The sequence below is a fragment of the Panulirus ornatus genome, chromosome 43, assembly GCF_036320965.1.
Source record: "Panulirus ornatus isolate Po-2019 chromosome 43, ASM3632096v1, whole genome shotgun sequence".
In the NCBI taxonomy this organism is placed as follows: Eukaryota; Metazoa; Arthropoda; class Malacostraca; order Decapoda; family Palinuridae; genus Panulirus; species Panulirus ornatus.
In genome coordinates, this window is record NC_092266.1 from 22,975,017 (window position 1) to 23,001,259 (window position 26,243).

Consider the following 26,243-nt stretch of genomic DNA (forward strand, 5'->3'; position numbering starts at 1 on the left):
TATCAAAAATAAACATAAAGATTACTAAAACAGTTATAGTATCCAGGGACCGAAATTGTGCAATTTAGTTCTTGTATATAGTTGAAATGTCATGCTGCATAAAATCTTTAATCACGACTAATTGGTTTCTAGGTAACGATGGCAGTCCGTTAATTAAAGAACAGCGCTGAACTACCAAGGTTTTAGTCAGCTTTCTCTTCTCATGATAGAAACATGTGCATGTTACTTATTTCACTGATATTAAGACTGGACTGTTTGTAAACGTTTTGTTAAATCCGTCGAGTTCTTATAGAAAGAGCAGGTGCAAACATCAGGCAGGGGAGGAAGAACATAAGAAAATAAAATATTCATAGGAGACCACGAGATTCATCTTTCCTTGCCATGCACGTATTTCCAATGTAAGTTTGCATCATTAATTTCCGTATTTCAAAAGCTTCCTTTATATCTTTATTTGTATCTACACTTGCATTCATTTAGTTTTAATGAAAGGGCGTACACAGTAGGCTGTGACGTCACAGCGGATCCCCAATCAGTGTGAATAACATCTCAAGCTAGGATGGCAGCTGAACTTTGTTGTTGATTGTATGTGTATAGAAAGTAGTGTTTCTGCCATTATTTTGGAATGGTAGTGCTTAGTAGCTGATTAGCAATGTCGGCAGCTAATGGTAAGCATGAAAAATATCTGTAGTAGTAGAAAATACGAAAGAAGAGAGGGTGATGGGTGGCGGGGAGGCTGGGATTTTTATTTGTTTACATCGGTTGTAGTCCGCCAAGAAACTTTTGAGTTATAAAGCTACTTCAGTTTATTTGAAAAAATATTCCATGTCATGCATTTGGTTTCAGTGTGATATGTAAAGCCTGTTGATATGAGATGTTTCGTAGTTTTCTTTAAGCTAGTTAACTTCATGTTGGGTGAAAGCATGCCATCAGTCCTGTAACTTGTAAGTTAAAACTTCCCTCATTGATGTATCCTTTATACTTGTCATTATTTTCTTTTATATCATACTAAGCTGAGTAGATTAGATTTTTTTTAGTGTTACTGGGAATATGCATTTCTTGGAGTGATTTCACTTTTTTTTTTTTTTTTAGGTGCATCCAAATGAGTTGCTCCATTTCAAACACTTCCTTTTCTTTGTATTGCTGGTAAAATCCCAGTTTAGGGATACCACAGAAATTCATGATCTTGGAAGAAAAACTTATCATTATACTGTTTAAACCATAAATGTGATTTAGACTAGGAAAGTGTGATTTTGAACATTGTTTATTAGATAAGCTAATTATACATGAGTAAGGAGGATTATGGTGACCAAGGAAAATTTAGGGCAAAAGCAAATGAAGGTACAAGTAATCAACAGAATCATTTAAAACCTCACTCATGATTTACCCTAATTTTTTACGTATCATAATTGAAATATATCAACAACATTGTCGTCATCTTCCTTACACTGTTTTGGTAGCATGTACTGAGATGAAGTAAACAGTCAACATGCCTTTCAGTAGCTAAATGTGGAGACACCATAACATTCATATGTATTTCATATCATGGCTATGGTTTCAGTGCATTGTGCATGTTTCCTGGCACCATCTCATTAACATAGGACATAGCAAAGTATGATAGAAAATTTTCTCAGTACCTGTACTGTTCATTATGGTAGTAAACACTGTGGAACTCAAACACATGGGAATGGAATGGTTTTTGATGTAATGGTAGGGAACTACATTTGGTATGTTATCTTAAGTGTATATTTTTTCTGTGAAGTCAACACTTTTGATAGATTTTACCCCACAGTTTCCCTTTCCTTCATAATGTTCCACGTCATTAGGTAATGAAATTTATAAGTTAAAGAGAACAGTCCTTCACAGGTATCTGTAATCATAACCTGCGCTTCTACAAATCCAAAGCATAAGTAGTGATTTTTTCAGTGTAAGTTTTTACTTATAACTTATCCAAATGATGATGAAGACAAGGTAATTTTAAGCATCTAGGAAAGGTTAAGTAAATTAGGTTTTCTTGGGTTCTGTTGATTTTTTATTAGTGTTTCACTTACTCTTACCCCACATTTAACGTGATCATATTTCTTCCAGCTGTCACATTTAACATAAATGTATAATCATGTTTCCCCTTTGTATACCACTATTGATAAGTTTAGAATACCATAACTATGTATTTCTTACAAATTCAAATGTCATTTTTGTGGCACTTCATCATATCTGGCATAATGAATATCATACCAGTTGATATGCTTTGCATAAGAGAATAAGTTTTAAAATATGCATATGAATTTGGAGTACCTGTTTTTCCAAGAGATGAATCAGGTTAGAGAAAGCAAGAGTCAAGGCTGTTGACATGGCCTTTGCATGACATTACAAGGATAGGCTATTGACATGGCCACTGTGATGATCAAGAATGATGTGGGTTTCAGTAAACCACATTCTCTCTCTCTCTCTCTCTCTCTCTCTCTCTCTCTCTCTCTCTCCCCTATGTGAATTAAAAGTAAAGCAGCAACAGCATATGTAATTTTGGAAAAAACATATATCTAATAGTCTGGTTAATCCAAAGTAACGGTAGTAAGGATGCAGTAGTAGTTGGTACAAACATGTCAAGTTTTTAGAAAAGCTGTGCAGTTGCCCATTATGGCCACACATGTTGCAGTACTGATTCCTTGAGGCAGCTTTAATAACTCATTCTTTATTGGATTCCCATCTGTGGCTAGCGAAGACAGCCGACAGTACATGTAGAGTTAAACATTGGAAGGGAAATTAGATTTGTAGATTGATATATGGAGAAAATGGGTAAGGAAAGATTGACAGAGGATATATATATATATATATATATATATATATATATATATATATATCAGAAGTTTAGGGAACACAGAGAACAAGGAGACCAAAGTGCAGCAAGAGGGATTGAGTTATAAAAGATTTTGAGTAGTTGTAGCCTGAACACAGGAGGGTGAAAGGTGTGTGTGGGATAGAGTGAATTGGAACAAAGTGGTATACAGGGGTCAGTGTGTTGTCAGTGGATTGAACAAGGGCTTCTGCAGCATCTGGGGTCTGTAGGAGCTTTGGTTCCGATGTATTACACTCGACAGCTAGAGAATGGATGTGAGTGGATGTAGCCTTTCTTCGTCAGTTCCTGGCACTACCTCGCTAACATGGGAAACGGCAGTCAAGTATGAAAAGAAGTGACATTACAGCACCTTGCTATATAATGGTAGTGATGTTCATAGCACCAAATAGTGAAGGTTATGCTTGCACATGCTCTATTACTGTTTTAAAATCTATATGTTAGTTGATTGAGGGAACAGGTGTCAGAGATGTATATAGATTGATTTCTGAATTACAGATATTTGTGAAAGTGACTCATATTTTTTATAAATTGATTTAGTTTACCTTCACAGATGGGAAAAGTGGAGAGCAACATCGACGAGTGTCATCACTGTGGAAATCTTTTTGTAAGTATATATAGAAGATTTTTGTTTCTTATGTTGTGGAAAAGAATAATTTATTCTATTAATGAAATCATTTTCAAAGAATTGTGAATATAGCAAATAGAAGTTTGGAAATTTTCCATGCACTGATGATTTTTGTATTTGTACTGTAATAATCATTGTCAAAGAATGGAGAATATAGCTGATAGATGTTTGAAAAATTTCCACATGCTGATGATTTTTGTATTTGTACTGTAATAATCCATGAAGCGTGGTACACTGAATCATTTTATGCTGTAATATATGTAGATATGTTTTCTAATATTTTTCTGAATTTTTTTCTGACTGTGAGATATCTTTCCCTTTCTCTGAGCATAGATTAATTTTACAGTAATTCCTCTTTCTCATACTTATGACCACTGGGTATGGGTATGATTTTGTATATACCTTGTTACTTAAAAGAGAGAGAGAGAATACATACCTTCAAGTACCTGTGATGAGGTTTAGCCATAATTGTTGGGCTAGCATGAAGCACTTGCAGGATATTGTTACATGAATGAGAGAGAGAGAGAGAGAGAGAGAGAGAGAGAGAGAGAGAGAGAGAGAGAGAGAGAGAGAGAGAGAGAGATAATGTACTGTACAGCCCATGAGCCTGTAGAAAGAGGATTTCCTTTATATTAAAGGGCATATAGGTAGGATTCAGCCTTGTAGAATACATCTTTTATAGTTTATCATTAAAACATTTACTGTGATATTTACGCATTCTCGATTATGCTACTTGATAACAGATTACTTTTGCACTTCATGAAGAGTATCTGCTGTCTTATACTGTGAGTTTAGATACATCAGTAATATCTGTTTGAAAAAGAGGTCATCCTGAGTGATATATTGCATAGTAATATCTTTGAAAATGATGTTACAAACTCCAAGGGATGATATCGTGGAATAATTTTGATTTTCATATTAGTGGATACAAGTGTCATATTGATTTATATATAGTGGATCATGCAAGCTGAATTTCATTACATGTACATGTTATGAGCTTTAGTTCATAGGTGTTTCCCTTGGTAGTGTATCAGCTGCAACAGGATGCTCCGAAGCCAGCTGCAGCCTTGTGCACAGATCGACCACCTGACAGTCCCACTTATTATGGCTTGGAATACCATGGAAGCATAGGTCGACACCAGTGTCAAGACATACTCACACTTGAAGGGACTTACCTTGTAAGGCACAGTGAGAAGGCGGATGGATTTCACACGCTAAGTATGCGGTAAGGAAATAATATATGAGTGCATACCTGCTGCTTGACATTGAGGTATGTTAGGTACAAAATTGGTTGATCGTTTAATATAAAGAATCAGTGAGAGGGGTGTGTCCATGTATTTTACTTTTTAATAGGACATCTTTGTTAATTTAGGTTGCTGTACATGCAATTTTGCCTTTCAAAATGTTACAGGCAGTGTTTTTTCCATATGACATGCTTCTTGCATTGATTCTATGTTTCATAGTAACCTTTGCTACATTGTATGTATAAGTTTTTAAGAGTGGAGTGAGAATGATGGCAAGTTTCCTGTGAAGAACTATGCACCCATTCAAGCATCATGTGGTCACTCTTCCCAGTGGGATATCAAACCTGGTGTTTTGTATTTTCTGATTATTGTATTGATAAAATCTGTGAAACCGAAAATCAAGATTGATGTATGATGTACCAATTTCCTTTCAGGTTTAACAATCAGATTAAGCACTTTCGTTTGTTCTTTGATGGGAAGAAACATTATGTGGGTGAGAAACGTTTTGATACTCTACATGATTTAGTTGCTGATGGCCTTGTCACTATGTATATAGAGTTGAAAGCAGGAGAGCATCTCAAGAACATAGCTGCTGGTTCCTATGTCAACTCACCATATTATACTCTTACCAAGTCCATTCGAAAGCACATCCAGATTAGCAGGCTTGCAGGAAACAAAGAGGTATGATAGCCTTTTTTTAGGCACTTTATGTGAACTATTTTGCTGATGTCCATGTTTTATTTTTATTTTTTGATATAAATGTCATATTCTTCATTTTTGTGATGTTTCATTGAAAAATCAGATGGTTTTTTCCCACCACCACCTAACCTTTCAAACACCAATCTTTGTACTACTGTACACAGTCTTCTTTTGTGACATTCCAGCTATACTCCTTCGTTGTAACTTTGAATTTCATATATCATCTTCCTCTTTAGCTGTTAACCCCAACCTCAGTTAGCTATATAATTTATGTTCATTATGAGTGTATGTTTTTAAACTTGAATTTGATTTATATTTAGTACCATTGTATATTTTTAGACTCGGTGAATTATTGAGTCAAACGCTAAATCTACGCACAGAGTGTGTGTAGATTGCATGAAAGTTGTAGTGATGGTGATATTTGAAGGAAAACTGCAAAGGAAAAGTAATTCACAAGAAAAGTTCTACAAAAATGAAGTAAAATCTCTTGGACTGAATGATTTGATGGGTACATGTTATTGCTAAATACCACAGTATTTTGTTGGAATATGAAAGTCTGAAATGATCTGATAACTTCAGTATTGATAAGAAAATGTTTGAAAATTCTGAAAGAATGAAAGAATATTGACTTAAAGATTTAACTTGTCAGAATATTAGCATACAGATATAACATATCAGAATAGTGATTTAAAGATGTAACTAGTATCTAATTGACAAAATCAAGTCCATTAAAGCAATCTGATACAGAAAGGTTGAGGTTTTTGTTATACTTGATTGCAATAACCTTGTAGATTTGAGAAAATGAAAAGTCTTACTGTATAATGATTTTCTGTATGGTTTGACTTGGTTGTGATGGGTAATTTGAAATTCTGTACACATTATCTAATTTCTAGTCGTTCCTTCACACAGAAAAGCAGATAGTATGAGATCATGTAGTTTAATTAACTCTAGTATTATTGCAGCAGTAAGCACTATAATACAAGCTATACAGTTTGTAAAAAGAATGATAAGGATAGATATGAAGTATAATGACCTGGCCCTCTGACTTGGCTGTCATTTGGACCTCTGTTGTCTATGTCTGAACAAATGAAATACTTCTCATAGTTCTCACACAAATTCTTCAAAGCAAATACATAATTAACACATCTACCATTCCTTAAACTACACAGTGCCACCCCAGTCTAATGCTGTCTGCATGTGACCAGCCATGCAATCACTCTTTTCCTATATAACTTACTTTGTATTCTCAACAAGCTTATACTTTTGTAATTCAAATATTCACCTTTGTACCTTTGTACATTGGCACCTTACAGGCATTCCATCAATCCTCAGGCACCTCACCATAATCCATGCATATGTTGAAAATCCTGACTAACCAGTCAACAACAGATTCACCCTTATTTCTTAAGAAACTCAACTGTAATCCCATCTGCACCAGCTACATTGCCACTCCTCACCACCTCTTCTTAGCAAACCACTTGCTGTGACTCAACACACCTCCACATCCAAAACCTCCCACCATGTCATCCAACACATACAACAGTCCTTGCCATTATTCATATTTACTCTCAAGTTTCTCCTTTCACATTTTCTCCCAAGCTCAGAAACCAAATCCTGCAGTTTCTACTTGAATCTGCCACCAGTACAATGTCATCAGCAGACAATAACTGACTTATCTCCCAAGCCCCTCAACCCATGATGGACTGTAGACCTGTTATTATCTCCAAGACCCTTGCTTTTCTTTCCCTCACAACTCCATCCATATACAGATCAAACAGCTATGGTGATATCACACACCCTTGCCTTTGACCACCCTTCACCTGAAACCACTCTCTCTCCTTTCTTCCCGCTTGCATACTCATATCACTCTTATATAGATAAAAAACCTCTCCTTTGCTTTTAGCAGCTTTCCTCCCTCATCTATATCAACCCTATCATACATTTTCTTCAGATCCATAAATGCCACATACTTATTTTTTCTTTAAGTATTTCTCACACATTCTTCAGAGGAAACACCAGATTCACACATCCTTGACCACTACTAAAGCCGCTTTGTTTTTCCTCATTCTGAAACTTGAAACTCTTTGCATGCCACCACCTTCTCAATCACCTCTATTCTATATTGACTTTCCAGGTACTCTCAACGAACTAATACTTCTGTGATTAGAACATTTACTTTTTTACCCTTTTGCCTTTATACTTTGGCACTATGCAGTTATAATTCTGCCATGCCAAAGATGCTTGACCTTGAACTATGCATATGTTAAATTTCTTAACTAACTAATCAGTGAGAAAGTCAACTACTCTCTTGAAAAATTCAACTGCAATCCCATTTTCTCTGGTAGCATTGCCAAACTTCATCAGAGACAGGCTTTCACCACCACCTCACTTTTCTTTAGTCCACTTGCCAAGACTGTCACTTCACATACCTCATCCACATCAGCCACCATATCATTAAACATAATCAGCAATCCTTGAGAGCAATCACTCATTCTCATCTTTGTCTTACATATACCTGTAACTTTGGTACTACATCTCCAATTGTCCCCTTCACCAGTGTTCCCATTTGTTCTTTTGTTTTTCTCTAACCATTAACCTCCAGAAAAATTTTCCTCCTCACCCAGAAGTTTGCTGATACTTGCTTACCCAAACTGTCAATTGCCATCTTTTTCAACCCCTGCACCATCCTCTTAATCTCATGCCACTTTTTGTACATCTTGCAATCATTAGCACTACTTTCCAGCAAGCATCACCCATACACCTCTGTTTTCTTTCTCTAGTAACTTGACTTCTTCCCACCACTGCCTACTTTCTCACAGCCCACCTCCCACATTCTGAGCTTTCCTCACCATTATCTAGGATGAAGCTTACCCTGATATCCCAAAGGAGTATCTCACTTGCTCTTGGGCACCACCTCAGTGGGAAAAGATTTTTTTAAATCCAAAAACTAAAGTTTCTGTGACTGCTTTACAGTTGAGGGATGTGTAGTATAATTTGTATATGGAGGTTTTGATTATTGCTTGTCATTATGCTTTTGAAATTAGAATTTTGTTGGCACTTGAAAACCAAAGATTAGCTGTGGTCCAAGATACATGTTACTTTTCCCGTAATCCATGACACAAAAATGTTGATGGGAAATTTTGATTACTGTTGACCTTTTGATAAGATTGTTGACCTTTTGATAAGATTATTTGCAATGAGTTCAGAGTGCTGTCAGATTCATAGCAGCAGGCTTGAAGAACTAGTAGCTTGGTATTATACAGTGAGGTAAGGTAATGATAATTTGGTTAGGGCTGTGGTGAATGTGTTATAACCATATTTGAAGTTAATGAGGTATCCAGAATATTAATACATAGCAAGTTCCAGGTTATGGGGCATTGATGAAAATATTTGACAAAGATTTTCAGATTTGGTACATAAAGCATTCCAGCAGTTCTTGTGGCTTCATTGTGATCTGTTTAGAATGTTTGGTTCTTTAATTCAGTAGGTTATATATTCTCTTAAACATTAAGTGGGAGGTAGTATACTTGCTTCAGTCTAAACGGGTTTCATTTTTTAAGAATTAGATGAGTTTTAGCAAGATCTGTAGAGGGATCAGAGTACATCTCCCCTTGCCGTGTCAGTAGTTTGCTTGAGTGTTGTGATGATTAATGCTGTTTTCAGACTTACTCTACAGGCTGAACTTCAAGTTATGTTTGTCTTACTTTTTACAGAATAACCAGCTAGTTGAGAAAGTTGATAACTCAACCCCAAATGTAACAACACCTTTGAACCCACCATCAGGGGATGTTGTTGACTCTGCTGATCTCACAACAGAACGTCCACATCGATTTGTTGTTCATACATTTGCTGGGCTTCACTGGTAAGTGTTAGGTCTTGCTGTGATATAGCTTGATTATTACTGACAGCAGACTGAGTATTTGTCCTGTGAGCAGTGAGGTATTCCTTGCGGAATATTGGGGTCTGGATCCTTCCAACCTTTCAAATGATTTTGGGGAAGCTTTCGGTCACTAACCCTTTTCAGTTGATGTTTGGATCACTGAAGTCTTTTGCTTGCCTGTTGGGCCCACTTTCAGTGAATGAGTGACTGCCATCAAGTCATCATTGAACCACTCACTCCTGGCTGAGCAAAGCTCACAGTTCCTTGGGATCGCATCACACACAGGCATATCGTCTTTTGCTGTAGTCAGGTAGCTGTTATAGGTCAGCATTTTTTTTGCTATGTAATTCTTTTATTATGTTGGTATTTATACTATTTCCTGTGAAATTTATTTGTTTATATATGGACAGAGACAAAAGTTTTTATATACAAACTTGTTGTATTAAGAGTATATGGTGTGGGAGGTAAGTTGCTAGAAGCAAAGTTTTTATCAAGGATGTAAGGCATTTGTATGAGTAGGCAGAGAGGAAAGTGATTGGTTCTCAATGAATGTTTGTTTGTGGCAGGGGTGTGTTTAATTTGAGTATGGGATTGTTAGGGAGGTGAATGCAAGAGTTTTGGAGGGAGGGGCAAGTATGCAATCTGTTGTGGATGAGAGGGCTTCGGAAGTGAGTCAGTTGTTGTTTGCTGATGATACAGCGCTGGTGGCTGATTTGGGTGAGAAACTGCAGAAATTGGTGACTGAGTTTGGTAAAGTGTGTGAAAGAAGAAAGCTGAAAGTAAATGTGAATAAGAGTAAGGTAATTAGGTTCAGTAGGGTTGAGGCACAAGTTGATTGGGAGGTAAGTTTGAATGGAGAAAAACTTGAGGAAGTGAAGTGTTTTAGATATCTGGGAGTGGATTTAGCAGCTGATGGAACCATGGAAGCAGAAGTGAGTCACAGAGTGGGGAAGGGGGCGAAGGTTCTGGGAGCGTTGAAGAATATGTGGAAGGCAAGAACATTATCTCGGAGAGCAAAAATGGGTATGTTTGAAGGAATAGTGGCTCCAACAATGTTGTATGGTTGCGAAGCATGGGCTATAGATAGGGATGTGCAGAGGAGGGTGGATATGTTGGAAATGAGATGTTTGAGGACAATATGTGGTGTGAGTTGGTTTGATCGAGTAAGTAATGAAAGGGTAAGAGAGATGTCTGGTAATAAAAAGAGTGTGGTTGAGAGAGCAGAAGAGGGTGCCACATGGAGAGAATGAGAAAGCTGAATCTCATTCTCCTTAAGTTTTGAAGGTTGGTCTAGGATTCTTTATCATGGATATCACTTGCTGCATTAAAGTTTCTGTAAGATGGACATTAATTTACAGGTAACATGGGTTTGGTTGCTCTCAGCTTTTTGTCTTCTGCACTCTCTCCCTAGAGGAAGAACATATTTATACCACTGGTTGCTGATGCGACATACTCAGCATGGGCCCCCTTCAGCAGTTGACTGCAAATATGCCATATATGGTTTTGGGCATTTGAAAATCCCAGACAAGATAAACAGCAGAGTTGTGAGTCACAAAGTAACTGCTGGAATCTTACACTATGTTTCCCCATCCTTCAACCATATTTTTTAATTCAACAGCCCAGTACATATCAAAGTGCCATGGGGAGTAGTACATAAGTTTTGCACTGCCCAAGTAGCAAAGAAATTGTATAGAGATAATGTATGTAGATCTATTTAGATAATGGAAGACGTATCTCTGATGCCTGTTCCTTCCTGGAAATCCCTCAGAGGGGTGGCCATAGCAACAGTCTCCCATACATGGTGAACTCCAATGCCACTTCTCAGCCTTTAGTGCCTCACCCTTAACAGGCCACTGGCAAAGGGCAACTCTAGGACAGTGTTTGCAAAGGCTCTTACCGAATGTTCCTTCTGACTACTACTTCCTAATGCTCCTGCTTAAATGTTTCTACCTACTACTTTCTATTACTCCTACCATTTTGCCAAAAGGCAGGGCTAGCACATAGTGCTCACTGTGGGAAAATCTAGAGTTATGAAGAATGAGTTGTGTGAGTTAAGTGTTGTATTATTTATGGCAAGGAAAGATGTATGTTTGTATTCAGAATGCCAGTGGCCCATGTGTGGATAATCACTAGTTTAGGAAAAAAAGATGTACAGGTGATTAGTATATTTTTGATGGCCAGAAAGCATCTGGTGTATTGTCCTTCATAGTGGCATTCTTGATTTATAGGGCCTCCTTTCTCTTTTTTTTTTTTACTGCCAAACAATAACTTTTTGATCTTTTCCCCCCTCTTCATTGTTTCTTCACTTAGCTGATTTTACTAATACGCTTTGTTATAGTATCACTAATCCATGTATCTATAACATAAATGCTTCATATCTTTTCTAACAGGTTTTTAAGTTAGTTTTCTGCTGTCTGTTTCTGTGTGCATGCATGTATGGTTAAGCTTTTGTCAGTGTATCTGTTTGTCAGTTTGTTTGAAATCTTTTCTTTTTTTTACTTCTTTCTTTCTGTTTTTTATATTTTTACATAGTTGTGTGTTACAGGTGTGGATTTTGTGGTCACTTCCTCTGGGGTTTTGTGTCTCAGGGTGTCAAATGTCAAGACTGCAGCTTCAAGGCCCACAAGCAGTGCAGTTGTAAAGTCCCTAATGATTGCTGCCCAGACCTTAAAGATCTACAGAGTGAGTGTATTTTGATTATTAAGACAGAATCTTAGCCACAGGAGAGCATACGTATACATATATACATATTTTTGATTATTCACCTTCATCCATACCTGATGCCACCTTGCTCCACAGGAAACAGCACAAATGCTTGAAGGAAATGAAAAAAGATAACATTTACATTCTCTTCCCTTCCCCCACACCTGATCGCCATCCCGTGTCAGTGTATATGTGGATATAGCACCAGGAAACAGATGAAGAAAGGCCATATCCGCTCACACTCATTCTCTGGCTAACATGTGTAATGCTTCAAAACCACAGATCCCTGTCTGCATCCAGGCCCTGCAGACCTTTCCATTGTTTACCCTGGACTTTTCACATGCCCTAGTTCAGTCTATTGATGGCATGTTAAAACCCAGTACACCACATCCCTCGTTCCAGCTTACCCAATTCCTTGCATGTCTTTCATCCTTCTGCATTTTCAGGCCCTGATCACTCAAAATTTTTTTTACTCCATTCTTTCATCTCCAGTATTTCATACATATTTGCCTTTTCATGCTTTAGTGGGGTGATATCAAGAACAGATGACCCAGCCTTATAGTTAAAAATCCTCACTTGTTCCCCTTCTCTTTTCCTTCTTTTGGAACAGGAGGAGAGGAATGTATGAAAGTATAGTAGTCCCAGCAATATTGTGTGAATGCACAGCATGGGCTGTAGATGATAATGTAAGGAAGATGTGTTGGAAATGATTATCATTGTGGGAGCTGAAGGGGATGTGCTAAAATGGTTTGGACATATAAGAATGAGTGAGGAAAGGTTGGCAGAGATGATATATGTGTCAGGAATGAAGGAGACAAGAAGAGGGAGATGACATTGGAGATGGAAGGATGGATTAAAAGTGATTTAGAGTGCTCAGTACCCAAATGTGCCGGAGGGTGTAAGGCATGTGTGAGATAGTGAATTAAAAGATTAGGGAAATGGCAAACAGTTATGAAGCAAATCATGTATTCCTGTAAATTTCATGGTGTTGCTGGCCGGACTTCACCTGCATGTAGTTCCACTGCAAATGAAGTCACCATCTGCAAGGTTGTCATTGTTGGTGTACAGTCTTCCTGAGGAGCTTCTCACACTAAAGGAGTTAACCATTTTCCTTTTTCCGATTAGATTGCCATTTCAGAGCTGCAGGAGCCCCAGGAGAGGGGTCTTGTGATTTTACAATTAATCAAAATTATGAATTTAGCAAACTGTATGATGATTTTGCAGGGTTCCCATAGTGGAGCTGTTATTCAGGTTTACATTTACATAAGTTAATCATGAAAGTGCATTAGATATATAATATAAAACATTTTGCTGGGAAAAATTTGCTCTACAGATTTTTGAAAGTAGGAAAGTTTTGGTTAAGGAAACAACAATATAGTTTTGAAGACTTGCATGTGAATGGTACTGTGTCCTTTAATTATATGATTTTGAATACTCTTTGTTTAAAACTGAAATGTGTGAGACATTGCAATGGCTGCGTGGATGAATTGCAAAATATATCTGATTTACAGGCATATTTGGTGTTGACCTCACAACTAGCTTGGGTAGCCGAGCAGGCTTGGTTTCTGAAGTGCCTGCTATTGTGACAGAGTGCATAGCTGAAGTGGAGGCTCGAGGCTTGACATCAGAAGGGATATACAGAGTTCCTGGCTCACAAGATCAAATAGATGCCCTTAAATTAGCATTTGAAAGAGGTAACATTTTGGGCTTTTACATTTTTTTTCTTTTATGTGCACTACCCTTCCCACTGCAGCAAGTTAGCATCAAGAACTAAACCATCAAGGATAAATCCTTCCTTCTTTTGTTCCCACTTTTAGAAAGCAAACCAAGTTTCTGCATTATGTTGGAGATGCATTCCTGGAAAGCACAACTTAGCAGAATCATTGGTTAGAGAGTCCGAGTTTACAATTGGATTTGTTAGAATAAGGGGGAATAAAAGCAAGGTGAGAACAATGGAAGTAAGGGGAGTGGGGGAGGAATGGGATGTATTTAGGGAATCAGTGATGGATTGTGCAAAAGATGCTTGTGGCATGAGAAGAGTGGGAGGTGGGTTGATTAGAAAGGGTAGTGAGTGGTGGGATGAAGAAGTAAGATTATTAGTGAAAGAGAAGAGAGAGGCATTTGGACGATTTTTGCAGGGAAAAATTGCAATTGAGTGGGAGATGTATAAAAGAAAGAGACAGGAGGTCAAGAGAAAGGTGAAAGAGGTGAAAAAGAGGGCAAATGAGAGTTGGGGTGAGAGAGTATCATTAAATTTTAGGGAGAATAAAAAGATGTTCTGGAAGGAGGTAAATAAAGTGCGTAAGACAAGGGAGCAAATGGGAACTTCAGTGAAGGGCGCAAATGGGGAGGTGATAACAAGTAGTGGTGATGTGAGAAGGAGATGGAGTAAGTATTTTGAAGGTTTGTTGAATGTGTTTGATGATAGAGTGGCAGATATAGGGTGTTTTGGTCGAGGTGGTGTGCAAAGTGAGAGGGTTAGGGAAAATGATTTGGTAAACAGAGAAGAGGTAGTAAAAGCTTTGCGGAAGATGAAAGCCGGCAAGGCAGCAGGTTTGGATGGTATTGCAGTGGAATTTATTAAAAAAGGGGGTGACTGTATTATTGACTGGTTGGTAAGGTTATTTAATGTATGTATGACTCATGGTGAGGTGCCTGAGGATTGGCGGAATGCGTGCATAGTGCCATTGTACAAAGGCAAAGGGGATAAGAGTGAGTGCTCAAATTACAGAGGTATAAGTTTGTTGAGTATTCCTGGTAAATTATATGGTAGGGTATTGATTGAGAGGGTGAAGGCATGTACAGAACATCAGATTGGGGAAGAGCAGTGTGGTTTCAGAAGTGGTAGAGGATGTGTGGATCAGGGGTTTGCTTTGAAGAATGTATGTGAGAAATACTTAGAAAAGCAAATGGATTTGTATGTGGCATTTATGGATCTGGAGAAGGCATATGATAGAGTTGATAGAGATGCTCTGTGTAAGGTATTAAGAATATATGGTGTGGGAGGCAAGTTGTTAGAAGCAGTGAAAAGTTTTTATCGAGGATGTAAGGCATGTGTACGTGTAGGAAGAGAGGAAAGTGATTGGTTCTCAGTGAATGTAGGTTTGCGGCAGGGGTGTGTGATGTCTCCATGGTTGTTTAATTTGTTTATGGATGGGGTTGTTAGGGAGGTGAATGCAAGAGTTTTGGAAAGAGGGGCAGGTATGAAGTCTGTTGGGGATGAGAGAGCTTGGGAAGTGAGTCAGTTGTTGTTCGCTGATGATACAGCACTGGTGGCTGATTCATGTGAGAAACTGCAGAAGCTGGTGACTGAGTTTGGTAAAGTGTGTGAAAGAAGAAAGTTAAGAGTAAATGTGAATAAGAGCAAGGTTATTAGGTACAGTAGGGTTTAGGGTCAAGGCAATTGGGAGGTAAGTTTGAATGGAGAAAAACTGGTGGAAGTAAAGTGTTTTAGATATCTGGGAGTGGATCTGGCAGCGGATGGAACCATGGAAGCGGAAGTGGATCATAGGGTGGGGGAGGGGGCGAAAATTTTGGGAGCCTTGAAAAATGTGTGGAAGTCGAGAACATTATCTCGGAAAGCAAAAATGGGTATGTTTGAAGGAATAGTGGTTCCAACAATGTTGTATTGTTGCGAGGCGTGGGCTATGGATAGAGTTGTGCGCAGGAGGATGGATGTGCTGGATATGAGATGTTTGAGGACAATGTGTGGTGTGAGGTGGTTTGATCGAGTAAGTAACGTAAGGGTTACTAAGAGAGATGTGTGGAAATAAAAAGAGCGTGGTTGAGAGAGCAGAAGAGGGTGTTTTGAAATGGTTTGGGCACATGGAGAGAATAAGTGAGGAAAGATTGACCAAGAGGATATATGTGTCGGAGGTGGAGGGAACGAGGAGAAGTGGGAGACCAAATTGGAGGTGGAAAGATGGAGTGAAAAAGATTTTGTGTGATCGGGGCCTGAACATGCAGGAGGGTGAAAGGAGGGCAAGGAATAGAGTGAATTGGATCGATGTGGTATACCGGGGTTGACGTGCTGTCAGTGGATTGAATCAGGGCATGTGAAGCGTCTGGGGTAAACCATGGAAAGCTGTGTAGGTATGTATATTTGCGTGTGTGGACGTATGTATATACATGTGTATGGGGATGGGTTGGGCCATTTCTTTCGTCTGTTTCCTTGCGCTACCTCGCAAACGTGGGAGACCGCAAAAAAGAAAAAAAAAAAGCAAGGTTATTAGGTTCAGTAGGGTTGATGGACAAGTAAATTGGGAGGTAAGTTTGAATGGAGAGAAACTGGAGGAGTGGATTTGGCAACAGATGGAACCATGGAAGCGGAAGTGAGTCACAGAGTGGGGGAGGGGGCGAAGGTTCTGGGAGTGTTGAAGAATGTGTGGGAGGTGAGAACGTTATCACGGAGAGCAAAAATGGGTATGTTTGAAGGAATAGTGGTTCCAACAATGTTATATGGTTGTGAGGCATGGGCTATAGATAGGGTTTTGCAGAGGAGGGTGGATGTGTTAGAAATTTAATGTTTGAGGACAGTATGTGGTGTGAGGTGGTTTGATGGAGCAAGTAATGAAAGGGTAAGAGAGATGTGTGGTAATGAAAAGAGTGTGGTTGAGAGAGCAGAAAAGGGTGTATTGAAATGGTTTGGTCACATGGAGAGAATGAATGAGAAAAGGTTGACAAAGAGGATATATGTGTTAGAGGTGGAGGGAATGAGGAGAAGTGGAAGACCAAATTGGAGGTGGAAAGATTGAGTGAAAAAGATTTTGAGCGATTGGGGCCTGAACATACAGGAGGGCGAAAGGCGTTCAAGGAACAGAGTGAATTAGAATGATGTGATGTACCAGGGTCAATGTGCTGTCACTTGATTGAACCAGGGCATGTGAGGCGTCCAGGGTAAACCATGGAAAGTTTGGTGGGCTTGGATGTGGAAAAGGAGCTGTGGTTTTGGTGCATTAGAGACTTAGAGTGAACAAATGTGGCCTTTGTTGTATTTTCTTAGCACTACCTCCCGTGCACGCTAGGGGAGGGGGGTGCCATTTCATGTATGGCAGGGTGGCAGCAGGAATGGATGAAGGCAGCTGTATGAATATGTACATGTGCATATATGTAAATGTCTGTGTATGTATATATATGTATATGTTGAAATGTACAGGTATGTATATGTGTGTGTGTGTGTGTGGGCATTTATGTATATACATGTGTATGTGGGTGGGTTGGGCCATTCTTTCGTCTGTTTTCTTGCACTGCCTTGCTAACGCAGGAGACGGCGACAAAGTATAATGAAATAGAATATAAAATAAGATAGAAATATTTCTGGGAGAGATGTCTCAACCTAATTTTCACCCAAAATTTTGCTTAAAATTTCAAGAAACAGACGTATACTTTAGTTACAATGTTAATCTACGTATCCCTGTCTTTCTTAAACTTGGGAATAGGGTAGAAAGTATACTTCCCACGCATTCCTTGCGTGTCGTAGAAGGTGACTGAAAGGGAAGGGAATTGGGGGGCTGGAAATCCTCCCCTCTTATTTTTGCTTTTCCAAAAGAATGTACAGAGAAGGGGGCCAAGTGAAGATATTCTCTGTAATGCTCAGTCCTCTGTTCTTAATGCTCCCTTGTTAATGCAGGAAATGGCGAATATGTATCAAAAGAATTCCTGTCTCTGTCTATATATTTATCAGTCTATATCTATGATGTCTTTTCCCTTTGGGAACTCCCTCAAGGGGAAAACTACAGCAAAAAAATGTCTCCATGACTGTTGAATTCCAGTGCTGCTTCTTAGCCTTTGGTGCCTCACATATAACAGGCAATGGGGAACTCTAGCACAGTGTTTTTGTAGGCTCCTACCCAGTGTTCTTACTGACCAATTTTTCTTAATGTGTCGACATAATGTTCCAATCTGCTGCTTATACTTAATGCTCCCAGCTAGTACTATCTAATGCATCTGTCTAACTTTTGTACTTGCTACTTACATATTTCTTTCTTTCTTTCATACTATTCTTCATTTCCCGCGTTAGCAAGGTAGCGTTAAGAACAGAGGACTGGGCCTTTGAGGGAATATCCTCACCTGGCCCCCTTCTCTGTTCCTTCTTTGGGAAAATGAAAAAAAAAAAAAAACGAGAGGGGAGGATTTCCAGCCCTCGCTCCCTTCCCTTTTAGTCGCCTTCTACGACATGCAGGGAATACTTGGGAAGTATTCTTTCTCCCCTATCCCCAGGTATATGTTGCTGCTATTATTTTGCCAAAATGCAGGGGTAGTGCATAACACTCACAGAAGGAAATTCCGGAGTTACCAGAAATGAATTGTGTGATTTAAGTGTTGTCAAGTGTTATATATGATAAGGAGAGATTGCATGTTTTTGGAAAAAATGCCAGCAGTCCACATGTAGGTGAGTCAGAAAGAAAAGACGGCTACCTGTGTCAAAGGAGTACATTTTAACAACCACTGAAGTGCTGGTTCAACAGGCAGCCGTCACTAGCCCTCTGATACCCAGGTTGGTAGCACTGTCAATACACCTCCCTGGTCAGTTGCTGCCTTCCAAGTACTCCCAACAAGTTTAAAGGGAAGTTATATACTGTCATTTTTGTATGAGTTTTATGAGTAAGATATGATATTGCAATCCAACTTTGCATGAACATGAGAGTAAACTTACACCTTTTTGGATGAGAATGCAGTATGTTACTACTGTACCGAATGACACTTTACAAATAATTGTCTTATTTTTTCTTTTATACATTGTAGATGGTAACCGGGTGAACTTAAATGAGAAGGCAGTGGGAGACATCAATGTGGTTGCTGGAGTGTTGAAACTGTACCTGAGACTTTTGCCTATTTCCCTCATCACTAGTGATTGCTTCTGTAAATTACAGGCAGCTTGTAGTAAGTATAGATTCTTTATTTATTTTATATTATACTTTGTTGCTGTCTCCTACATTAGCGAGGTAGTGCAAGGAAACAGACGAAAGAATGGCCCAACCCACCCATGTACACATGTATATACATACACGTCCAACGTACATATGCATACCTATACATTTCAACGTATACATACATATACATACACAGACATATACATATATACACATGTACATAATTCATATTTGCTGCCTTTATTCATTCCCGTCGCAACCCCATCACACATGAGATGACAGCCCCCTCCCCCCACATGCGCACGAGGTAGCGCTAGGAAAAGACAACAAAGGCCACATTCATTCACACTCAGTCTCTAGCTGTCATGTATAATGCACCGAAACCACAGCTCCCTTTCCACATCCAGGCCCCACAAAACATTCCATAGTTTACCCCAGCCTCACATGCCCTGGTTCAAGTATGAATTCTTATCTATGTGAATATTTTTATTTATTGTATTTGATCGCCATTTCCCACATCAGGAAGGTAGCGCCAGGAAACAGGTGAAGAATGGCCCCTCCACTCATTTATATATATATATATATATATATATTTCTTATTTTTTTTCTTTCATACTATTCGCCATTTCCCGCATTAGCAAGGTAGTGTTAGGAACAGAGGACTGGGCCTTTGAGGGAATATCCTCACCTGGCCCCCTTCTCTGTTCCTTCTTTTGGAAAATTAAAAAAAAACGAGAGGGGAGGATTTCCAGCCACCCACTCCCTCCCCTTTTAGTCGCCTTCTACGACATGCATGGGAAGTATTCTTTATATATATATATATATATATATATATATATATATATATATATATATATATATGCACATATACAAACATGTACATATCAACATATACACATATACATACATACACCGACATATACATATATACACACATACATATTCATGCTTGCCTTCATCCATTCCTGGCGGTACCCCATCCCACAGAAATCAGTATCGCTACCCCCTGCTTCAGCAAGGTAGCACCAGGAACACACAAAAAAGGCCACAGTTGTTCACACTCAGTCTCAAGCTGTTATTCATTCATTCAGAGCTTAAATGGTGATAAATTCCTCCTAATATTAGATGCAGGATAACAACAGTAATTGATTAGGTAGGTGCCATAGTATTATTTCTTTCAGTTGTATATGGAATGAATAGATGATAAAATGAATGCAAAAATAGGGTAGTAAAAGGATGAAGTTTGTTCGTATATAAAAGTTTGTTTTACACACTAGATTTAAATAAGTTGTGACGGTTGTACTTTTCCCCCAAAGAGACTAGTGTGAATGAATGTGGCCTTTGTTGTCTCTTTTCTTGGCACTACCTCGTGGAAGCAGTGGGTAATGATGTTGTTTCCTGTGGTGCTGAGAATGGATGAAGGCAAGTGTGTAAGAATATGTACATGTGTATATTTGTATATGTCTGTGTATGTCTTTGTATATGTTGATATGTATATGTACTTGTATGTATATGTACATGTGTACATGAGTGGATGGGTCTTTCTTCATCTGTTTCCTGGCACTACCACGCTGATGCAGGAAATGGTGATCAAGTATGATGAAATAAAGATTTATATTGATAACCCAACCATTAATGGCTTTATATTTGCAATTTAATTCAGGATGAATTATAATGTAATAGGATTAGTAGCCAACAAATTGATATACACATATCGTTTTCCTATGACCTGTCTCCTTTCACAGAATTAAGTGATCCTGAAGCCCAGTTGTCTAGCATTCGAGAGGCCCTTTTGACCCTTCCACCAGCACACTTTGCAACACTTAAAGCCATTATCTCTCACCTTGGCAGGTTGGTATATGCATTTCTCAGTATTTCTGTATCACTTGATAGATTATTCCACAAATAGATGCCCATGTGCACCACAGCACCCTTGGGGCTCTTTTGAGGTGCCCACCTCTACCCTATGAAACTTCTCAAAAGTACTGGTTATTTTCTGTAATTATATTTTCATTTTGTTGATCATTTTGTTTTAATAGATTGCAAGAATATGGAGAGTATGAGCTAGACAGATTTCTGAAAAAGATTGTGTTCCCAAGCTTTCAAGGTTAATTTTGATCTCATTATTTAGTCATTAGAAAAAATTGAGATATCCTAAAGCAGTCACAAAGGAAAACAGATCCTTCTCTTTCACATTTTTTTTTTTTCTGTTTCCTGCATGAATTAGGTAACTTCAGGGACAGATGACAGAATCGTAGAGGAAAAATCATTGTTTGGTTTCTTCCTGTGGTCTTGTTTGAGAAAAGCACTGATGTGGGAGGAGAGTATTTCCTACCCACACAACTGCCCCTTATAGTTGCCTTCTTTGAAACACAGGTGATATGTGAGTAGTTTTCTTTCTCCCTAATCCCAGGATTGATGAAAAATGTGTGAAAACAGATCAGAAACAGAAAATTATTAAACGGTGTAATAGCACATGGCTCGTAAGCCAAATATATTGGGGACCTGTCCACTACTTGTTGCTTGTGAGTAGGCTTGTCTTTGCCTTGTTGTCAACATAGTTGTCATAGTGACCTTGAGTACATGTTTAGAAATATTTTATGCCAGAGAAAGTAGGCATGATAAGAAAATTGTCTCATTTTAACATTGAACTGGAAGTACAGTTTTGTTTCTTTGACATTAACATATTCATTTTTGTGATAAAAGCTGCATTTTTGATCTGCTCTTTCAAGTTTTCATTTGATTATTTAAAACTGGTATATGTTGTGCAAATTTGTTTTTTTCCTTGTTCTTCATCTCCCATGTTATGGAGGTAGCATCAAGAATAGATGAAGAAATGGCCTCATTTGCTAACATCCACTCTCTAGCCCAAGGCTGAGGTACTCCCAGTACCAGGGAAATGTAGTCTTCTTTAGAGCAAAAAGTTCTCTAATGAGGCTCTACACCCAATGATACAGCCTTGTCAAAAGTTACTTTTCACTCATTGTGAAATGTCAAGCATATTTATATCCAAATGTCTCACTTTAACATTCATATCAGTTAAGACAAAATGAAATAATGTGTGCTTACAATTACCTCAACCCACCCATGCATTCTTGTGTATGTCCCTTTTTTAGGTTAGGGTCTCCCAATTATCAGTAGTTTTTCAAAACACTTCCACACGCTTTTTACCATTTTAATTCAGTAGGCATTCCATTGCTCCTCAAATTATACCTCAAACTTCCACATCACCCACTCTTGCATTGACATTACCCATCACTGTTACACAATTCTTCATGTCATCATTGATGATACACTCCCTTGTCTCCTAAAACACTTTCCTAGCTTCTTAACTCCTCTCATAGCTTGTTGCTTAGGCACTCACAGTCAGCCCCATTTAGTAATCCACTTTAATTTTAATCCACATCAGCCTGAGCTCTTTTCCTTACATGTGGTTATCAGAAATGCCACCTCATCCTTTGTTCTCACCATCTTACTAACCTCGGACTCTATCCCTTGTATGCTCGCTTACCATTCTTTCCCCTTCTCTTTGAGCGTTGTGTTAGTAAGGTCCAGAACATCGAGTTTTTTCCCCAAACATACTACATATCTCTCCCTTCTCATCTGCATTTAATCTACTCATGTAAAGTACCCCAGCTTGAGCCATCATGGAGGATGAGCTCTCCTATCTTGGTTCCTTTTGTTTTATTGTATAGAAATTCAAGTACAAGAAGGGTAAGGCATAACGGCCCTTGTTGCTGTCCCTTTTAATCACCCTGTGACATACAAGGGCAGTATTCTTACGTCTCTGTCCCCAGAGCTAGTGAAGTGTGAGTTAAGAATTTTTGTCTTGTCGGTAAAATATGAGTAGTAAAGTATGTAGATTTTTTGTTGCATAATAAATGTGGTTTGGAAAGGTTTTATGTTAGTGAAATCAGAATTGATAAAGGAATAGATTACTTTTATTGGTAAAATGTGGGCCGGAAAGTCTGTAAACCTTTCGCTCTGCAACTGAAATCTAGAATCCTAATTCAGTAGACTTTTTTGTTTTGTTAGTGAAGTTTGGGTTGTTAAGCTTATATATTTTCTGTTGTGTTCGTGAAGTAGGGTTTGACCAGTCTGTAACATCTTACCTTATTAAAGATGATTAATTTGGTAAGTTTGTTCCCTTGTGTTAGTGAAATGCATGCTACAAACTCCTTAGATTTTTTGTGAAGTTAGTAATTCTTTTTTTTTTTTTATCAAGTCCAATATTGACATTATATTGTTTTATTGAAATGTGAGCGGGTGATTCCATATACTTTTTGTTGGGTAAGTGAAATGTTGGTTATTTAGTCCATGGACATTTTCAGTTTCTGCAAAAAAATCTTGCCTGCCCCCCAAATACTTTCTTGGGCAATATATGGGCAAGGTTTCCTGTGGGTGCAAACATGACACTCTTAGTTTGAAATTAGCAAGTATCTGGTCAATGAGACTGGTGTTTCTAAAAATATGAGCACCAGCAACCTTCCTCATTGTGCCTCAGGCTATCTCTAGGTATCCTACTGTAAATGATGTTAGTGCAAAACTGTGAATGAAAGTAAGATATTGTGTAATTTATTACTGTTAATATGTCTATCCATTCAATCTATTTATATTTCTGATGCTTGTTCCCAACTGGAATCCCTCAAGAGGGTGGCCAAGGCAATAGAGTCTCCATAACTATTGAACTCCAGTGCTGCTTCTTAGTCTTAAGTGCCTCACCCTTAACAGGCTACTGGCAGAGGGCAACTCTAGCCCAATGTTTGCTGAAGCTTCTGCCTGATGTTTCTACTGACTACTAATGTCTAATGCTCCTGCCTAAAAGTTCCTGTGTACTACTTCTGTCTGTTGCTCCTACCATTTTGCCAAAAGGTAGAGCTAGTGCATAGCTCTGATACTGTTAACCTGATATAAAGTAAGTGACTTACATTTGCAAGTTGTCATGCCCAAGTCAGAGTTTTGTATTTTGATTTAGAATAAATGCACGCACATTCTTTCATTATGTTTTGGTATATTGTGGAAGAATTGTTTAGGCTAAGGAATGTATCAGATGAGGATGTCAGAGGAATGATATGAGATCGGATGGAATGGAAACTGTTTTCATACAGGTGGTGTGAATGGAGACACTGATTCATATTTAATGAGTCTTGTTAAGAGTAAGAAGATATGATAGGTATAAAGTTCATGTTTCACTTGCCTCTTAAACAGTAGCCAACATCATATAACCTTCAACTTTTCCTGTCACTGTTTGAATTGCCTGCTGATTTATGGTAAAATTAGTAGCTTGTAGAGGGTTTGTGTTACCTAGCAGGCAATGGAAAAAATTCTGCAGAAAATATATAGTTTGTTAGATGAACTGAGTGACGAGGAGGAATTGTTGTCAGATGTATCAGCTGGTGAGGAAAGTAAAGAAGTATAACAGGTGAAAGGGAACCATGAGGGCTCAGGCTGGGATATTTGAATGTGCAATGATTTAATTAAAATGAGAAGGGGAAGATAGGTGATATGTATGAAGAGAGAAATCAGGATTTTCTGACTGTGAAACAAAGCTCTAGGGGATTGGGAAGAGTTGTTTCAGAATGTCCAAGGAGGTGTTGTCTGAAGTTAGTGTGAGGACTAGAACTAAAGAGAGGAGGTTGAACTAGTGGAATGTGTTAAAGGGTATGAGGAATTGACTTTGAGACAGATATGGCTGAGAATAAAAGTAATAAAAGAGGTGGGTGATTGTTATTGCTTGTGCATCTTGTAATGAAAGGAGGTAGAAAGAGATAGGCTCTTTTGGGAGGAGCTTTATGAGTGCTTTGTCAGTTTTGATGCAAGGGATATTTCCCATGATGGGTGATTTGAATGCAAGAGTGGAGAACGTGACGGTTGAGGGTATAACTGTAAGGGCCCAAGTTTTGATGCCTGAGGACTGATAGAATGCCTGTGTAGTGCCATAACATAATAGCAAGGGGAATAAAGGTGAATGCTTGAATTATAGAGGCACAGGGCTTTTGAGTTTCCCTAGTAGGTTGTATGGGACTGAGGTGGTTGAGAGTTTTGTGGCATGCACTCACCCTCAAACTGGGGAGAAATAGTGTTGCTTCAGAAGTAGATGTGGAAACCAGCTGTATGTGGAGAATTTTATTTTTATTAATAATTAGAGCAAGAGAGGAATTTGTGTGTGGTGCTAATGGACTTGGAAAAAGCATTTGTTAGAGTTGAGAGAGATGCCTTTTAGAAGGGTTTCCAGATATATGCTGTGGTAAGAAAGCCATTGCATGCAGTGAGGACTTTTTATCAGGAGAGTAAGGTGTGTATCTCAGTGGAAAGGAAAGAGAGGTCTTGGTGAAGGTGCAGTGTCCTGAAAAAAAGTGTCCACTTCCCCATACTTTTTGAAAGATGATGTCAAATTTACATGTTTTAACTTTGTCATCCCTCCTTTGGCCTTAATTACCATCTGCAATAGGGCATGGAATTAGCAAGGTTCCTGAAGTATTTTAGATCCATGTTTTGTTTCTGTAGGATCTTGATCTCCTGAATTAGGTGAGGCACTAATATGTTGCAGGATGCAGCTGCCTGATTGTGTGTTCTGAGCACCCAGTGAACCTAGAAATCTCCTATGTACCTACATTGTCTGCTTCCAGGCAACAATTCGGGTTTTCTCCTCCATAGAAAGGTGAGAGCCAACCATCTAGAAGCACAGGTGGAAGAAATATACTGTTCAGAAGCAAAATTCCCAAAATGACATGGCAGCCTTTAGTAAAGAAAGATCATCATTCCCTCAAGACAGCCTGAGGTACACTGTGGTGTGTTACTGGTGCTCACACCATCTCAGCAACCAGGTGTATGACAATTTGACCCTGAGAGTGGTGTGCTTATACCTGCAATAAACCTTAGCCGTTTATCACCCTTGAAAATACATGGGGGACAAACAAGGCTTTTTGTAGTCATTAGATGTACACCATGGGTGTGATGTCACCATAGCTATTTAATCTGTTCATGAATCAGGTGATGAGGGAGGTAAATATGAGAGTCCTAGAGAGAATGTTAGGTCTATGATATGCTGTGGATAGGGAAATCCGTGGGGTGAGTCAGTTTCTGTGTGTGGATGACAGCTCTAGTGGCAGACTCATGAGCAAAAGTGCAGAAGCTTATGTTTGGGTTTGGTAGATTACTGTGTGTAAAAGGAAAAAGTTGAGAGATGTGAATAAAGTATGATAATGTGGTCAAATAGAAAGGTGAGACAGATTTGTTTGAGTATGAGGTGGACCTGTGATGTATTTTAGATACCTGGTAGTGAGCATGACAGCAGATAAGAACTGAAGGAGCTTAAATTCATCACAGGGTGGGAGAGGGTACAAAGGTCTTGGGTGCATTGATG

General features: G+C 38.6%; 1 protein-coding gene across 1 annotated transcript in view; it reads left to right on the forward strand.

Moving 5' to 3' along the window:
* Positions 1-532: 532 nt before the first annotated feature.
* The window catches only part of LOC139762407 (N-chimaerin-like), a 31,133-nt gene continuing 5,422 nt past the window's right edge, over positions 533-26,243 (forward strand). Inside the window, exons 1-9 of the mRNA XM_071687264.1 lie at positions 533-665; positions 3,405-3,458; positions 4,506-4,704; positions 5,158-5,404; positions 9,136-9,284; positions 11,848-11,984; positions 13,517-13,699; positions 18,750-18,887; positions 20,623-20,728. Coding sequence (XP_071543365.1) covers positions 650-665; positions 3,405-3,458; positions 4,506-4,704; positions 5,158-5,404; positions 9,136-9,284; positions 11,848-11,984; positions 13,517-13,699; positions 18,750-18,887; positions 20,623-20,728 — 1,229 coding nt within the window. The 5' untranslated portion in view covers positions 533-649. The remainder of the gene's footprint in view (positions 666-3,404; positions 3,459-4,505; positions 4,705-5,157; positions 5,405-9,135; positions 9,285-11,847; positions 11,985-13,516; positions 13,700-18,749; positions 18,888-20,622; positions 20,729-26,243) is intronic.